The sequence below is a fragment of the Aptenodytes patagonicus genome, chromosome 1 (genome assembly GCF_965638725.1).
Source record: "Aptenodytes patagonicus chromosome 1, bAptPat1.pri.cur, whole genome shotgun sequence".
Taxonomy (NCBI): domain Eukaryota; kingdom Metazoa; phylum Chordata; class Aves; order Sphenisciformes; family Spheniscidae; genus Aptenodytes; species Aptenodytes patagonicus.
Genome location: NC_134949.1, coordinates 197,963,853 through 197,981,951, shown reverse-complemented (window position 1 = coordinate 197,981,951; position 18,099 = coordinate 197,963,853). Strand labels below are relative to the sequence as shown.

The 18,099-nt window shown below is 42.8% G+C and overlaps 1 protein-coding gene across 6 annotated transcripts; it reads left to right on the top strand.

Annotated features, from left to right (window-relative positions):
- Positions 1-163: 163 nt before the first annotated feature.
- SLC25A15 (solute carrier family 25 member 15) lies at positions 164-16,766 on the top strand. 6 transcript variants are annotated; one of them, XM_076364185.1, is made up of 9 exons: positions 164-255; positions 917-1,031; positions 2,428-2,513; positions 2,820-2,946; positions 6,804-7,062; positions 11,650-11,787; positions 12,119-12,288; positions 13,308-13,466; positions 14,379-16,766. In XM_076364185.1, exons 4-9 carry the CDS (start codon positions 2,892-2,894, stop codon positions 14,501-14,503), a joined length of 906 nt encoding a protein of 301 aa, XP_076220300.1. In that variant the 5' UTR covers positions 164-255; positions 917-1,031; positions 2,428-2,513; positions 2,820-2,891; the 3' UTR covers positions 14,504-16,766. The 6 variants fall into 6 exon arrangements, with proteins under 6 accessions (XP_076220300.1, XP_076220304.1, XP_076220302.1 ...); XM_076364189.1 differs by lacking the exon at positions 164-255 and adding an exon at positions 281-348; XM_076364187.1 differs by lacking the exon at positions 164-255 and adding an exon at positions 317-374.
- Positions 16,767-18,099: the final 1,333 nt, after the last annotated feature.

The window sequence follows — 18,099 nt, the reverse complement described above, 5'->3', positions numbered from 1 at the left end:
CAGGCCGCAGGGTTCCGGAGGGGGCGCGGGGCGGTGGCGGTGCTGAGGCCGGTATTTGCGGGGACCCCAAAACGCTGTCGCCGACCCACCGCCCCGCAGCCATGCCGGCCGCTGGGCGTTTCCCTGCCCGCCCGGAACAGCCTCCCGCCCACCCACTACCTCCCCGGCCCGCGTCTTCCCCGCGGCCGCGGGGGGGCCGCGCCGCCTCCCTCGGCCGCGTATAAAGGGGTAGCGGCGGTAGGGCGGCGTGCTGTGGTGAGTGAGGGCGGGCGCGGGTCGGACCGGGCTGGGCCGGCCGTGGCTCGGCGGGATCCCCGGGCGGGAGCCGGTCTGGCGGGCGGGCCCGGGGTGCGCGGTGGCCTCGGGGCTCAGCGGTGCGCGGCGCCTCGAGAAGCTGCGGGCTGCGTGCAGCCGCCCGGGAGAGGCGTCGGGCCGGGGGTGGTGCGGGGTTAGGCGGCCTCCTGCCCCGGCAGGCCTCTGCCATCTCCCCGCGCCGCCCCGCCAAACGCAGGCCGGGGCTTTGCTGCTCAAAAGGGGTGGGCGTTTTGGGAACGCGGTTACCGCGATTGCAGCCTGAGTCTTCCTCTCCTAAGGAAAGCGGCCCTTTGGCTTTGCCCACCCTGGAGCTGGCGGTCTGGCCAGTAAAGAGTCCCTCTCTGCGCCAGCCATGAGCACGTGTGACAGCCTGCCGCGGTTAGCCCTGGAGTTGCTCGGCTCCTGCTGGGGTGCCGGCCTGCTGTGACCTTGGGAAGCCGAGTTATGGCTTGCCTTTGCAGGCTCTTGCAAGGAGCAGTGCTACCTTCTGGGTGTATTTACTTAGTGTTTGGAGAATGCATCAGCAGAGAATAACATCTGGGGCTGCAGGTGGAGGACTCTGTGGGACCTGTTACGCTAACTGATGCTTCTGTGTTTCCAGGTTTGAGGCTTGGATCCGCTTTGGAAGTAACAGAGTTGTTGTTGCATTGCTATATCTACAAGCAGTTTTTAATGTGCTACTGTTATTACAAATAGGAAAAAAAATAGGAGGGAAGGTAAGTACGTACATAATACCAGTGTAGTTTTTACTAAGTCTTAAATCTTCTGAAAGTGGCAATGTGCTCTTATGGATCGGGAAACTAAACTTCCTTGGCTCTTAAAATTCCATATTTTTATAGGCATCTCTGTTTTTCCTTCTGCTGCCAAGCTTTCAGTGGGTATCTGTAGGTGATTTGGCACGTGCTCCCTCTGGGGACTGGCACAAGTCGATAAGCAAGCAGTGTACGTTTTACTGAAGGCAGGCAATTGTTGCTCTCTAGTAATTCCCTTCATTCAGAGGCTGTCTCATTGATTTGTTGTTCGTTTCTTCCTCTAAATGAGAATCAAAACTGCGGAGTGCTGTGTGAATGCTAATGAGGTGTATAGGATAATGAAGTGTAACTTGGTCTTGGAGCCTCTGTTTTGAAATAACACCTAGCATACTATGCTGTCAGTAGTGAAACAGTTCAAATCTGTAACCACAATTCGGAAATAGCATGTATTAGTGTCATTTATTACAAGAGTAGTGACTATTTTCTTTAAACCTATTACGTTCAGATTCCTGCAACACATTTTAAACAGATTGGACACGTGAAGTTACTGAGTGACAGTATTTGGCCTACTGGCTTTTTTAAACTTCAGGAATAATAAATCTGTTTAGAGGCAGGCTTTCTTAACGCCTTGTTTGTATGCAAGTATCTGTGCTTGTAATGTAGAAGTTGTATAAAGGATGTGGTTCATACAGCGTGGGGTTTTTTTAATTATTCTTTCATTGTAGCCTGCTGGAAATTGTTTCCCATTCACATTACTCCAAAGTATATTTTGGGAGACAACGGGCTTCAAAAGAAGCATTACAGTAGGTAGAAGAGTGAAAACTGTTCTGTTTACTCGTGTAGTCTACTCGAAGATAAGCTTAACAGTCAATGAAGGGCTGATTCATGTGTGTATTTGTGTGTTTTTTAAGACTCATGCAACTTTTTTGACAGCACAGCCAGCCAAGCGTCTAGCTCAGCAACACGGTTCTGAAACAGTGGGAGATCTTTGGCTCAGTGATCTTACTCCGAATAAGCAAGCTTGTTTTAACTGCTTGCCCAGTGACATTATCTTGCTGCAAACTTAAGAACTAAATTCATTTGAATGTTGTATTTGAAAGTGTCACCTTTGTATTTCTGCTTTCCAGCTGCCTTCCTGAGAGATGAGGTGTAATCCTTATTTATAATATGCTGGTGCGTGGGGGACTTGCACTGGGAACATGACAACCAGACACAATTCTAGATGTTCATATGGATTCCTCTTCTACTCATGTCTTCTGAGAGCCACGTAGAAATACCTAATGTGCCTGTATCATCATGAATATAGTTTTCTTAGCTGCTGTTTGCCGTAAGGAGAGCAATTCTCTGTTTTGCTTTATAGGTGGGGAGCTGAGACAGGGGAGAAATATTCCTGGCAGCTAGCCTTAGACATGTGATGGAGACTATGCTTCTATAATCAATAGAAAGGTAATGCTCAACACTGTTTCCTGGAGGTACTCTTTGCTTTCATTTGAGAGATCCAGGGAGACTAGAAGCTGGAAAGCCCAGGTAATCTGAAGCTAGGCAGTGATACTCCAGAGGACTTGCCTAATGCAGTGAAACTAGTCAGTCAAAATACAAATATGCTACCTCTCGGTCCTGGGGACAAGCATTTTCTGTGTCTAAATGGTTTAGAACAAGCTAAATGGAAGAGTGGAAGTGAAAGCATTCATGTGATGCATTTGCCTGTCAGTTGTTGTAAATCGCATATGGTTCATCTTTCTCTTCCCTCAGGAGACAAGTATCTCTACACCTCCAGGAAACAGGAGACTTCACTCTGAAGTGACTGATAAACAAGTGTGAAGCATGAGGATCAACCCTGCTATTCAGGCTGCTATCGACCTCACAGCAGGAGCTGCAGGTAATGCTGGAGAGAACTTAATTGCACAAAACTTCTAAGGGACAGTTTTAATAGCTTTGACAAATGTAAAAGCAGTTTCCCGTTGCTATAAAAAGCCTCACCTTCTGTATTTTAAGAATATGGAGGTGAAGCAGCTGACCTCAGCCAGTGTTGTAACTGCATTGCTCCTCCCTGGTGAAACCCCTGCCAAACAGTGAAGGTGTAACCTTTATTTTAGACTAATAATTTTCCAGAAGGAGGTTTAAATTTCAGTGTTAGTTCTCATGCTTACATGAGTTTAAGAATCAGCCACAAGTAGAGTTTTGGAATGAATTCAAACAACGTGTGAGTGATTGAGGTGCTGCTTTTGTCACAGGAACCCTCTCTAATTGAAATGGGCAAGAGGCTATCTGAAGGGTTATTGGCTCAGACAACATCCCGGTGTGAATCTTTAAAAGCTGGGAAGCTCAGTAGTAGGACTGATGATGAATTCGCTTAACTAACTTCCACTTTGGTCTAGTCTGTGCTATAAAGTTTTGCTGGACCAGTTGTGACAGTCACAAATGTGGAAACAGTTGCATTGTCTCGCTGACATTACCATGTTGGTAATATCCGTGGCTGAGGGATGAATCGGTTTTTAAGTCTACCAGGGAGAAGGGGACTTTTTGAGATTTCTAAGCTGGCAATGTTTATACAGAAAAGGTGGAAGGAAAGATTTGTCTAATGTACTGTTATAACCAGTTTAAACAATTTTGGTTTTTTTCCCTGTACAATAGCTATTGCCGTCAGTCCTTTTATGACGGTGTTAATGCTCTGAATATGACAGTATTAATGGTGTTAAGTGCATTCAGGGGTAGTTATTTGAGGTCATGTGTCAGAGTGGAGTTAACCTTAGCGCCGTGAGAAAGCAAGGGGTGACAGATAATGTGAGTCCAATGTGGCCCCTTCGTAAAGCATTTCATCTGCCATCACATTTTGTCCAGTGAATACCTGCTTTGTTAGCCTTTGCAAAATATGTTATTGACTAGACAACACCCTCTTTCCCTGCAAGGGAAGAGAAGTGTTTCTGCTATTATTCCTTCATTGCCTTAGAAAAAATATGGTTCTCTTAGTCTGTTCGTTCTCCCTGGTTTTTGGGTCCTCAGTAAAGAACAGCTATTATATCTGCTCTATTTCCCAAAGTAGCAACTTAATATCTGTGCCACTCTTGATGTCTTTGCGGGTGTTCTCAGGTGCTTAAATGGGAGGTGTGATTGCTCTCCTTCCTGGTACTTCAGCTCAGGAATGCTGCTGTTAACATCCAGGGCAGTGGAGCACTCTGGCTTAGGAAGTTGACACACCAGGCTTCAACTCAGAAAGACATCTTGGCTACTACAAGAGCTGGAAACTAGTATTAGCTTAGAAATCCGTTGCTTGGTGATAGCCTGAATGTGGGCATGGAACAGTTAACAGGGCCATGCCCTTGAGGTTTGCCTGTTTTTTTGGCAGTAGAGCTTAGAGGATCTTGGAACTAATTATGCCACTTTCTCTGGTATAGTTCTCCTTCCTTCAGATAAGATGAAGGAATTCAGACCTTTTTCAACATGACTTCAGTAATCCTAAATCATTGTTCTTGTTCTTTTTCTTTGTTACTTCTGTTGTAATAAATAGTTTTACTGTTCCTCTAGTATTTATATTCCATATTCTTTCCACATACTTGCTTTCTATTGCCTGTGTTCATTGGTAGTGCTTGTTTCTGTGTTACATATGTCTCTGCACCCTTTAGAAAGTGTATTTAACTAGGCAAACAGCTAGTTCCTCCAGCAAATGCGTAACCTGGTTTTACCTTCCTCTCTAGATACAGTCTTGACTAGCTGATAAGTAGTGACATATTGGGGCAAGTAAATTCTGAACAAGAACAAATAAGTAATTTAGCTGCCTGTGGGTCATAGTCCTTTGCCTAGGATCTGAGCAACCTCTCATCACTTCTTTGATTACGTAGGACTCTCTTCCCCACTGTTCACATGTTATTATTAGGACCACATTTGTCTAAACGTTCAAGCAGGATTGACTTTTTTGTTTTTCTGGTTTGTTCTGGTTTTGTTGTTGTTTTTTAGACTCTACTGCTGGCTGGAAGAATTATTTTTTTCTTTAATATTTTAGATATTAACTGGGACTCTTGGTCTTTACCTTGAGGCTTACAAAGTTCATTGCTGTAGTTTACTGGGCTTCTTGTGCCACCTCCAGTGACAGTGTAGGGAGAGCCCTTTCTCTTTTTGGAACAGCCGTTCACAGTCAACTCCCAATTTTTCAGCTTTGCATTCCCAAGACCATTCCTGGTTTTCTTGGGCTTCTTCCAACAGCCATTGTTTTACTACATGTGGATGTTTTAGGTCTACCTTTACACAGGAACCTGGCATTTGTCTTGTAGATTAATATCTACCTGACTTGCCTGCAAGTAGCATTGGCTGAGCCTTTCTAGCTCTGGTTTTCATCTGAGGCTTACATGGATGTTACTGCTCTGAGCCAGCTACTTCTCTCCTTGGTTATCCCTCCTAGAGCAAGAAGCTCTTCATGTTTCCTTGCATGATTTGCTCTGAAGCTTTTAATGATCCATCTGGTTGAGAAGGAGGTCTTATGGGAGCTAGGACCTTGAGTTCCTCTTAAAAGACCTGCAAGTACCTCTTTGCAGAGGAGCAACAACAATGTAACACAAATGTGTTTCCAAGGAGTAAAATCGATTGAAAATCACCCTGGTTAAACAAACACTTGCTTACTCTCCTACTTACCACCTAAAAGAAAAATAGCGAATCTTAATTGGATTCACACATTTGTTTCTATTTCAGTTTCTTTACATTATCTATATTTACAGATAACTATTTCAGTTTCATAGCTGAAAAAACATCTTGTTAACTTGCTCTCTTTAAGGTATATGCATGTCAACTGTGCTTTGGTTAAGGATGAGCTTCCATTTTAGGATGGTTCTTCTCTCTTGCTAAAAAAGCAAAACTGTGAAGTTTATATAAAGTACACCTATCATATGCTTCCTGTTAGGTATTGGCTTCTAGTAGATTGCTGTCAGTGTACGCTGGTATTTCTTACTGAAAAAGTGTAATGTTAGCTCTTTCCGCAGACTACTGAATTGAGTTAGATCTTGTGGAGGAACACTGCACTGTGGGCAAAGTGGTTATTGATGACATTCATGGAGATAACTCACAAGTTTTCAGGGTATTGACCTTGCAGTTCAATTTGGAAAAGATAACACATTGAGAAACTTTGCCCTTTTGCCCTTTTTCAGCTTATCCTGGATGCTTTCTTCCAGTATGTGGGAATAAATGTAAATAAGAATCATCTGGAGTTTTGAAGTAAAGAGCTTGAGTCTTTTGTTATCAATTTATCATGCATCATCAGTTTTAGCACTCTCTCAGCAGTGTTTCTCTTGTCCTGGGGGAATCTTTGTCTCACTTGATTACAAATCTTTCAGTTTTTTGTTATTGCTGGAACATAAAATCAGATGGCTTCTGAACCACTACATTAATGAGCAAAGGAAAATGTTGCTTAACTCGTTAACACAAGTGACTTGATTGCAGAACAATACCTCTAATTCAGTACCCATTTATGCAAGTGAACTGATTCATTTAGATGCTTGCTTTTAGTAAGGTAATCTTTAACAAGAATCAAGCTATTACTGCTGTTATGCATGATTTTTTTTCTTCAGGTAACTAAATTCACCACTGACAATTGATGCCATTGTGCTAAAATCAGTGCAGTTGTCTTTTCCTGCGGAGAATTCATTCATCTTTGCTTTCTGTGTGATTTTCCTAATAGTGCTGTTTGTGTATAGGTGTTTCAGTTGTGATAACCTTTAACCACCCTCTTAACTTCCACTGCTTGCTTAGGTGGGACAGCATGCGTGGTGACTGGCCAGCCCTTTGACACCGCAAAGGTGAAGATGCAGACGTTCCCTGACATGTACAAAGGAATTGTTGACTGTTTTGTGAAAACCTATAAGCAAGTGGGGTTTCGAGGCTTCTACAAGGGAACCACACCAGCGCTTGTAGCCAATATCGCGGAGAACTCAGTTCTCTTCATGTGCTATGGATTTTGCCAACAAATTGTGAGAAGAATTGTTGGAGTAGACAGGAAAACAAAGCTCAGGTTAGTAATAGAAATCTGTTTCATCTTTTAAAATAGTCATGTGACTGCTACTTGCAAATACTGTATTGTCAGGGTGCAACTGATGTCCCAGGTCCTCCTCTGCCGGTATGCAGTGTAGTAAGTTTTGGAATATAGACCTTTGTGCTAGGATATGGTGTCTAACTACAACAGAGCCATCTACTTGTCACTGCAGCTGGCTGGTTTAGATAATCACAACTTAATTAGAATATTCAAGACCTGGAACATCTTACCAAAGGGAATGAGCATTGCAACATCTGAAAGTTGGTATTCCCTTGATCTCTAGGTTGTTCTGATTTTGCAGGGGAGGTAATGGTTCCTCTTACCGGGAGGCATACTTAGGGGAAAGGACACTTTTCTAGTATTGCCTTGCTTTTTAAATTTAAGTTTCAAAAGCTTGAATGTAACTGAGGGTCTAATTTTGTGCAGTGTGTGGTCTACAGTACTGGCAATAAGTGGTTGCCTCCTTAATGAGAAAGAAGAAAGTGTTAGTATTTACTCTGAGTCCTCTGCCAGGCTGCGTTCTTAGTTCAGAGGATTTCTTGAGCCTGGTGTGATCCAGTCAGTGACTTTGGATCTCTTTTGGAGCACTTGTCCAGTCTCCCTCAAATTCTTACAAGTTCCTTGCATCTGCAGTACACTTTGGCAGGGAGTTCTGCAGGTGATAATCATTAATTATGTAACTGGAAGGGGCAGTTGGTCCTTAGCCACTGCCTCTATGCCACTTGGGGTTTTGTAGATCTCTATCCAGTGCTCCATGCCCCTTTTCCCCACCTGAGTCTTTTCCTAGGTGGAAGGATCCCAGCCCTCCTAGTCAGTGAGCGCTTGGAAGCTGTTCCTTTAACTGTCCTTGTTGCCTTTCTCTGAAACTCTTGTAATTCTAATGCATCTGGGTTTGAGCTCATGAGACCAGAGTGGTGCAGAGTATTCAGGGTGTGAACAAGTTGTGGATTTATGCACCAGTGTAACGATCATAATCTCTTTCTAGCTAGGATGGCTTTTCTCCAGGTGTGTCACTTTAAAGCTTTCAGTGGTCCAGCTGTCTCAGTGTGCCTTACTGTTACGCATTTCTCAAGGTATGTCTTCTGTGCAGCACTGAGAGTAGCTGCACCTTCTCCATCCTTGTGCTGCCCCACAGTGTATAAAAGACTTCTCATACTGTCCTAACTCCATTCATTCAAAGAGTTATGCAAGGTTAACCACATTCAGCTTTTTATTAACAGCTTCATTTTGCCTCTGTCACATCTGTCTCCAAATGGAAGTAGCTGAGGAGGCCATGATTCTGCATTTGAGATCTCTGACATGACATGGGTAGCTACCGAAGTGCAAGACAAGTATCTAAAAGTGGCATTACGTGAGAGGTTCTCCTGTCACATGTTAAGATGTGCTGTATCTTAAGACTGAGGCCTGCTATGAGGGAATATGAAGTGATGAAGAAACTTACATTAATTGCTGTCTACTGGCATTCTCTTTCACTGTTTTCTGGCAGTTGAGACCTCTCAGCTGGGACAGAATTGTTTCCACCTTTTTTATTACTTTCTTAGATCAGGGATTTTCTGCTTGCTCAGCTTACAGATCCCTTATCTTTTTCTACCCACTAAAATGTAGGAGGTAGGCCTACCAACAGCATGCTTTGCTTCTTAACCATCTTTTGTGATCCTCCTGAGAGGTAGACCATGGACTTGCAGAAGTCCTAGGATCATCTCAAGTGACTGAGACAGTATGTTTAGGGTGTATGTAGGGGAGGTAGTGCAGGAAACTTTCAAACAGTATACATAGGTGTACTACTCCTCATCTTTGGAGTAGGATACAGAATGGAATGTAATTTGAATATGTAGCAATAGCAAGGGCCTCTGACTTCTTACCCTTCTCTCCTTGGTCAGGTACTGGTACTTTTCAGATCGAGGATGGCTGTTTAATTCATGGTTGATTGAAGAGCAAATAGTGTGACTGCATGACTGTACTAGGACAAAACACTAAAGGATTTAAGTTTACTTGAAAGTGGTGGGTTTTTTTTTTCCCTTGGTGCTGCTCTGTTGGTCTCTTCATCTGGATCATTGTGGGGGCATCTTACGAGGTGCATGTATGAGAGAATTGTATTGACATGGTCTGCAGTGGTGCCCTGAGTACATGTGGTCTGTCCAGGACGTGTCTACCCGTTCTTATTGTGGAAGAGTCGAGCAGCCTTTGTAATGTGCTGTAGAGGAGGGAAGAAACCCTGATGAGGTGGCTATCCTCCAGACATGACAAGTGAAGAACTGTAATTACCTTCATAGCCTCTGCTGTTTAAAAACTGTCATACTGTCTTAGCCTGAAGAAGAAAATGCATGAAGTCACAAACTGAGGTGAACCTTACCATTTTTCTTACCCATATCTAAGCAATTTCTTGTCACTTTTTCATTATTTTATAGTGTTTGAGATTTCTCAAAACCAGCTATAATAGTTTGGTTTTGCTTTAAGTTACCTTTTCAGTAATACTTTTAAATGGCTTGGCAATAAACTTGCCTAGCTTGCCTGTGTGTAGGTCAGTGTGTGAAGCCTTGCAAAACAGTTACAAGGACAGTTACAAAACACCACTTTTTTCGGTTAAAGGAATACACGTCACTGCATGAGTCAAAAAGAAAACAAATGGAGGGAGAAATGCTAAATTCCATTTATCTTTTAACAGCCATTTAGTCCAACCAAACTGACTTCATTCTGTGCTAAAGTCTGAACTGAGACAACCAAATGGAAAGAGAAGTGCTAAATTCAATTTGTCTTTAAGTGCTCATTTAGTCCAACCAAACTGATTTTGTTCTGTGCCAAAGTCTAAACTGAGAGAACTATTATCCTCGTTCACCTCAGTTTGACTTTCTCAGTACGTGACTAGTCATCTTCAGCAGGTTATTTTCTTTGAAAAACAAGATAAATGCCTTTTATAGAGGAAGCAGCAGTGTAAGAGGAGAGGATTCTTGCTCCTGTGCTGTGTGATCAAAACTCTCCGACCCAGAAAAAATACTGAATTAGGCATTTTGAGTTGAGAGGGAACTTGAATGGGATTCAAGGCTTATCACTTCTGCAGTGAGGTTCACTATATTAAAGACCAAACCCTAAACAGTGGGTGTAGTTGCATTTTTGTATGTAGAATTAAACATCAACAGGCAAAAGTAGAAAAGATCTGAATTATGGCTAAATCTAGTCCTTTATGTACATGTGTCAGAATTCTTTTAAAGTCTGATAGCATCTGGGTTTTTTTCTCCCCTGAAGGAGAAGGGATCCTGTGCATCCTTCAGTGCATAGCTTTAAGGCACCTCTTCCACATTTTGTTATCCTAATGTGTAACCTTATTGCCTTACTCTAGCTCATAGCTTAAGGACTGCAGGGCTCAGCCATATACTGTATTTTTAACTCTGCCTTGCTCTGTTTTGAGCTTTATTGGGTTGTATCTCAGATCCTGTTAAGCCAAGCTTTGTGTGCTGCAAGAGGGTTGTGCAATCAGTGTTGCCATTTATTTACTGCATATTATTCAGTTGCTGCTCTGCAGCCAGTTGCTGATTTCTTCCACTTTTGACAGTTCTTGTCACTGCCATACCTGAATATGTTACAAGTTTAGTTCCGTGATGCTTCTGTAAGGTGAAAAGTTATAGCTTTAATCTCTGATACTATAGGTGTATAAAACTGCTGGGCACAGGGCAAACATCTCCCTTGTATGGAAAGAATTTCTGTGCAGCAGTGAGGTCAATCTCTGCTGTGCTGACTTCCCAGGCTCTGAAAGAAGAGAGAAGCTCCACTTGTTCTGTGCTATTGTGCAGCTCCTGTCCAACACAGCAGTGTCTGTAGGAGCCCGTTTAAAGTGTATCATAAAGCAGTACGATCCTGGAGTACCAGCCTTTTGAGTCCTGGCAGTTTAGCAGCCCAGACTTTGCAATATGTGTAATACCACTGCAAAGTACGTCCCAGTTTTGGAATACTGTGAGTCAATGCAGATTACAGCGCTGTCCTGTTCAGTGGCGTGGTTTATGTTTGTGTGCGCTCTCTGATTCACATGGTTGTATTCCTGGCAGCACATCAATAGAAAGATTATAGTCATCCATTGTGCCTTGATTTCAGATTTCTAGCATCTTTCACTGAAAACCTGTATTAATACTGGTAAGGTGAATTTGAGAACACTGACATCTGTATGAGGTGATTATTGCTCCTATTCTCTTTGAGGAAGTAACTAGTACCCAAAAGTTGCCCAGTAAAACAAGTCTATGGCAATTTTTATAAAAGCCAAGAAGAGGAAGATTTGACAGTGTTTATTCTGCTGCAATAACTAAAGTATAGCAAGAAGGGTAAAGGTTGCAATATATCTTCTCAGCTGTCAAAAGGATGTATTTGAGTTGTATATGAAGATGGGATGAGCTAGGTTTTTCATCTCCCTAGTTCAAGTAACTGCCCTTTTCCTTTGAGACTCTTTCCCCCAAGACTGTCCATCAGTTTTTCTTGATGATATTTAGAGTACAGGTTCAGGAAGCTGTTTGCTGGTGCAGTGGCTCCACTGCACTGCAGGTCAGTGCCCAAATACCTTCTGCAGTTTCTCTCTTGCAGTGATCTGCAGAACGCTGCTGCGGGCTCCTTCGCCTCTGCCTTTGCCACCCTTGTCCTCTGCCCAACAGAGCTGGTGAAGTGCCGGCTGCAGGCCATGCATGAAATGCAGTTGTCAGGAAAGATAATCCAGGGACACAAGTAAGTATACACCCTGCCCAGTATCTCTGAAACCCTTCTGTATGTATTTATTATTTTTAATTCTCTATTGGCTCAGCGTCACATTTATAGTGCACTGTTGACCAGAGACAAGTTGTGGCTGGGAGGGTCGCAGCCTGGAGATCTTCCAGGCACTAGTAAAGCTGGGGGCCAGTGAAGGGCTCCTGGCAGAACCTTGTTCTAAGTCTTACGTGAGTCCTGTTGTCTACACAACGGATCTAACCCTTAATTGTAGCTGCAGTTGCTTATTGTTCTGTAACCTTCTTATTATCTGGCTATTAAGCATCACTAACTGGATCAACCTCTCTATCAGTACAGTTTGGTCAGTAGTGAAGGGTGTTATTCAAAAGGATGGTCCCCTTGGATTTTACCGTGGCCTGTCAAGCACTTTGCTGCGGGAAGTCCCAGGCTATTTCTTTTTCTTTGGAGGATATGAACTGAGCCGGACGTTCTTTGCCTCTGGGAGATCAAAAGATGAATTAGGTACGGTGCCCCTTTTTCCAGGTGAATTGTAGCGTGCTGTTGTGGGGGACATAAGGGAGGAAGATATACTAATAATGCATAGCAGTTGTAAAATATGTGTAAAATGAAGGAAACCGGACATACAGAATAGAGGTCTGCATTTTGTGTATATATAATAATGAATTATTGAAGTGACCACTTTCCAATGGAGCAGGATGTATTGTAGATGGTGAATAAACACAGTGAGCTAACAGTAATATTACAAAACTACTTAAATATCTGACTCCACAGTGTAATGCAACTCTGAACTATTTCATTTCAGCGGCCGTTTAGAGCAATTTTGATGTCTTTAGCTGTATTCTCTTGAACCGTATGTTCAAGTGTATGCTAAAATGTATGCTGACCATTAGTTGTCATCACAATGATAGTAAGAGAACACTGATATCGAAAATTAGACATAAAAAATGAGGAGATGCCAGAATAAAGATTGCTTGTCTCCTGTTGAAAGACTGCACAGTCATACTTTGTCTTGCTGTGAGGTAGGATTTCAACTGCATGCATTCTGGTCTTTGTTGCAAAATGTTTATAAACATCTGATCTGAAACACAACATGAGGTTGCATCATGAAAAATGACTGATCACAAAGTAAATTCACTGTATCAAATAAATCCCTACAGGTGATTAGTGACCCTATGTGATGTTACTCTAAACAATTTCGCAATTAGCATCGGAAGGTGATTATGAGTGTGAAAGCAGTGGAGTTAATTTAGTTAATACAGTCAAAACAGAATTGTGAGTTGTGCTTTTTTAGCGTGGCCAATAATCTAAGGGCCACTCCTTATAACCTTTGAGCTTCTGGTTAGACTTGCAACTTAGCAGTGGCTTAAAATTAACTTAAAGGTTTGTGGGGGAGCAGAAACTGCTCTTCTGTCTTAAGTAGGTTCTTCTGTGTTCTCTTTGACTTTTGTAGTTGAAATAATGTGATATTTGTGTTGGTGAATATTTTGTGGTGTGTGTAAAAGCTTATTTCTTAACTTTAGGTCCCATTCCTTTGCTACTAAGCGGAGGTTTTGGAGGCAGCTGTCTGTGGATTGCTGTGTATCCTGTGGACTGTGTCAAATCTAGAATTCAGGTTCTTTCAATGGCTGGAAAACAGACAGGCTTTATGGGAACATTTGTAACTGTTGTGAGAACTGAAGGTGAGTATACAGCACATCAACTGAATCTGTAGGGCTGCAGATTGAAATCTATACTCTCCAACACCAAAGATTGCTTAAGAAATCTAGTCCACTGATAATGTGTTAGAGACAGACAGTAACTGTTTCTAACAAACAAATATTGATGCTTCGTGTAGTCTGGAAAGCTTGGAATCAGAAATTGAGACCTACTGTATCTGCCATGCCTTTTGGTTCAGGAGACAATTCACTTAAAGCTAACAAATGCTCAGTATCCATTAAAAGCAGATAAAGGAATGAGCTCCATTACCCATGACCAAACTTATACATGAAAATTGAAGTACAGAATTCAGTACAGAATTTTTCTTCACTTCTAGAAGTTAATATATGGCTGACTGAGGGCTGTTTGATAAATCAGTCCTATCTAGCCTGGCAAATTTGGGGCATCTACCTCAGTGTCTCATCTCTGGAAAAGGCCTGCACCAGGCACTTCAGAAGATGGTGTAAGAATGTACATGGCAGCAGATAGGAATCCCAGCCCTGTTACTAGGGAAGATACTCATCAGAGCAGGAGTCTGTCTTGGGGCACAGCTCCAGCATAGCCTGCTGTTCTTTCTGTCCCCTTGCCAGCTGTGGTACAGCTGCTGTGAGCTGTATCCTCAGGTGACCAAGGTAGCCTTCTGAAGACCCTGTCATGCCTGAGATAAGCTTCTAACATAAGCACTTAAATGGCTAAACTCATGTTACAACTCTAGATGCTCCTTCTATATCAATATCCGGTAATACCGCTACACCAGTGAGTTCAGCTCTTTGTGTGTGCATGCCCCTCTAAACAGAAGCATTACTTCAGTATCCTTTGAAGGTAAAAGCACAGTGGTTGATGCAGCTAGATAGGCATTTTAATAAATTGCTAACTGGCTCTGATTTCATTTCCAGGTGTGCTTGCCTTGTATTCTGGACTAAAGCCAACTATGATCCGAGCATTCCTGGCCAATGGGGCACTGTTCCTTGCCTATGAGTACAGCCGCAAACTTATGATGAAACAAATAGATTCTTACTGATACTTTCTAGCAGATGGAGAACAAAAGGTTGTTTAAGGATCATTTATTTAAATGATCAAAAACCTGTAGATCACATCACGGTCTGAGCAGGGCCAAATCAGTGACCTAATTTTAGGAACTCAACTCCAGTTTAGGATTTGTAATCTTTTAAATTCAGGTGATTTTTATAGAGATGTGTACATGCTGCTTGAATTAGACCAGCAGAACTATCTCCATCTTGCAGATTCTGCACTAGGTACATTGCATGTAATAAATGTATTTTCCTGACCTGTAATGGTGCTAAAAAGAGTTATGTTGACCTGTTGGGTTTAATGTAACATGCAGCAGTAGGCTGTGATTTGTTTAAGGCAAAGCACTGTTTTAACATCTGTGCTGTGGTGGTTAACTTTCCCAGTTGTTGCTGGCAAGTGTCTGACTCAAAATAACCAGTCCTGTCTAATCTGTGAGTATGACTGACTTATACATATCCCTCAGGTAGACCGCTGTCCTTCTCCAGCTCCCTTCTGCTCACTTTCCAAGGTCATGGCAATTGGTGTCTGACTTGTGTACTCTGTCCCAGTGAACGGGCTTGTAAAAGTCAGAAGTGTTCACCCTCTCCTCATATGACTTAGAGCTGAGATATCTCTCTGCATTTGAGATAAAAACATATAGCTACTGGGTTTAAGGAGTCCATGCAGCATTTGTAACAAGTGGGTGGCAGCACTTTATTATTTTCTAAATCCTTCCAAGAAGCGCTGGAATATACTAAGCACCACTGAATGAAACACTTAATGTAAGGGAGACTGCTGGAAATAGCTGCTGGCTCAGAGCACAGAATTGTAACTTTGTGCAGGCTCCTGTTTGGGTCACCTTGCTATGAATGAGTCCATGTGTTTGAAGGACAGGAAGCTGAAGAGGAGCAGAAAGCCAGAACTGAGTTCTTAAAGACAGCTGACACCATGGTCTCTGTGGTGTAGCACGCACTTACTTGGGCTGGAGTCCTGCCACTTGCTGTGTCTCTTTAGCTGAGTGGAAAGAGCTCATATGACTGGATCGTTCATATCACCTTTGGGCATGCCTGCTTGGTCATGTTACTTGATTAAACATGCAGTTAGTCAGTATTTTCTAAAATGATGCAGTAACACCTATTTCTAGATGCCACTTTTATTCTTGAAGTAGGATGTTCTTTATGCCTTGTAAGAAGCAGCTACTGCCTATCCTGGGAGAAGGCAAAGCAGGTCTCGGAGCAACACAATTCATGACTCAGGCCTGGAGTTGTACAGAGGGATGTTGTCTGCATGCTGTGACAGCCCACCCTGGGAGGCACAGGCAAGTTGCCCTCTGGGGTTAGCAGAGCTCTTTTACCCACCAACATCATCAGAGCTACATAGTGATTGGCAGCTTGTCACAGCAGCCACAACTTGCAAGTGACTGACACCAGTCACAGCTGGAACAGCTCAGTTTTGCATGTTAGAGCTTCCATTTTGGACCCCAGAAATGGGAAAAAGCTTTAGGCATAGGTGAAAACATCTCAATACCTGCTGCCTCTTGTGGTGTAGCCAGCATGCACTTAAACTGGCTATTCCACTGCACTGTTACAGTCTCTTTCTTTGATGAAAGGTGGTTGCTGCAGTTCCACAAGCTCTTCTTGCTTCCCCCAGCCTTCACACACAGCAGGAATTGTTCCTCTTCCTTTTATACACCGATGAGAAAAAGCAGTTACAAGCAGGGCATGGCTGAAGAATCTTCAGTGTCTGTGGCACCAATTTGCCTTGATTGACCAGTACACTAGGGGCAGTAATACTGTGCATCATCAGTACTTTAAAAGGAATTTATGCCAAATGTTTAAATAATTCAGGTACAGGGGTGAGGCTTTAAGAGTTGTTAGACTTCCCCTTCTTTTCAAAGTTGTCTACCCAAGAGAAATAGTATATTTGTATGTGTTTCTAATAGTTATGAAAAGGTGAGGACTGACTCCACATCAGTGGAATACTTCAATCTATTTCTTAGATTTGTCTTTGCTTTCATTTTTTAAAGCTGATGGTTACAGTTTTTAATACAAAAATTGAAGCTTCAAGAGAAGCAGGATATTTAGAACTGAACCTACAGCAAGAAGCTGGTGGCTGAAATAGACATGCATTTTGAGAGTTTACCTTTTGAAGTTTATGTAAGCAGTAATTTTTCCATTCACAGCTGCTTAAGCTGTACAAATGTGTCAGTTGTTCAGCTCAGAACTTTTTATGTTGGTACAGAAATTCACAGGAATAAAGTTTGATTTGATTAACTGAGTTCCTGACTATTTTTTATGCAACAACACTTACCAAGCTTGTCTAGCTGAGGAGCAAAGAGAGGGTAAAGTTGGTGTCATCACCCCTCCAGAATTAAAGGAAAAGGCTTTTTGCAATTAACGAAATCTATAGAGCCCTCAAAACTGAAGGGGAAGTACTAGCTATAACAAGACACTGTGGAACAACTGCAGATTTACATAATCTCCTGTGGAAAATAAAGCCCATAGTTTAGTCCTTGGCCTGGTGCTTTGTTAGTACCAAAGTCAGTTCTAATACTAGGGTTCAACTCAAGTTCCAAGATTGTTGATTATCACAATACATGCTATAAGGGTAAGTTTCCTGCCAGAATAATGCCAGGAGTCTAGCATAGGTCACCTAAATTCCACGTGTGGAAGGGATGAGTGTCCACTACCCTGAAGCCAGAGAAGGTCACTGCTGCAGGGAGGTTAGGAACTATTGTTGCCGTCTTCTGAGCAGTGGTGCTTGGATCTCTGAGGAGAGATGCAGTATCTCCCTCATACAGCTATTTTGTTACTCGTTCCTGCTTATACAATAGTTTTTACTTAACTGCATGCTTCTGCTAGAAAACTCTGACTCTTGCTGTTACAGCCTTTGCTGCTGCTACATGAGGAGATTAGCTTACTTCATAAGCAGGAAGAAGGTTCACCTTCTTTGCCCTGCAAGCAATTAGAAAGGGCATCCTAGGACAGTGATATCCAATTGCCAGAGCTAAGCCAAGAGGAACTTTGTCATCAGCCACTTCTAGCTGCAATAAAATGCCATCCTATTCCAGCTCTTAGTACATTCAGTGCAGACATAGAGGCCTTAACTGCCTTCTTGCTCCATCGCCCTCTAGTGATACAGCTCTGGTCTCACTCCTGCATGAGTAGGTGTTTCTTCCTTTTCTCAAGCCAGAGATGCAGGGGTTGCATTAACTTTAAACTTAGTAAACTGCCCCTCAAGGTAACATGCAATAAACACATGCAGCCTCTGAAGCGACACTACAGTTCGGGGAACAGCATTGCAGAAGTTGAACATGAGCCAGCACACTCTTGCAGCAAAGGCTGGGCTGCAATAGCAGGCTCTGGAGCCAGCAAATCAGACAGTTCTGACTCTCTGCTCATACCTCTCACAGCTGTCAGAGCAGATCTGGAATACCACATCCAATTTTGTTTGTACAAGAAAGGCAGTGACATACTGGAGCAAGTCAAGCAGAAGGCAACGAGGATGGATGGTGGAGAGAACTGGGTTTGTTCACCCATAACAGAAAGCTGAAGAGAAGTCTTAGCGCTGTCTGCAGTTACTTTGTTCACAGGAGGGGAGAGAACC

What these genes read in the sequence shown, in the direction of transcription:
- SLC25A15 (XM_076364185.1), top strand. Translation starts at nt 2,892, where the DNA reads ATGAGGATCAACCCTGCTATTCAGGCTGCTATCGACCTCACAGCAGGA. An exon ending in CCTCACAGCAGGAGCTGCAG is followed by an intron (nt 2,947 to 6,803) that starts GTAATGCTGGAG and finishes CTGCTTGCTTAG; the next exon opens with GTGGGACAGCATGCGTGGTG. An exon ending in GACAGGAAAACAAAGCTCAG is followed by an intron (nt 7,063 to 11,649) that starts GTTAGTAATAGA and finishes TCTCTCTTGCAG; the next exon opens with TGATCTGCAGAACGCTGCTG.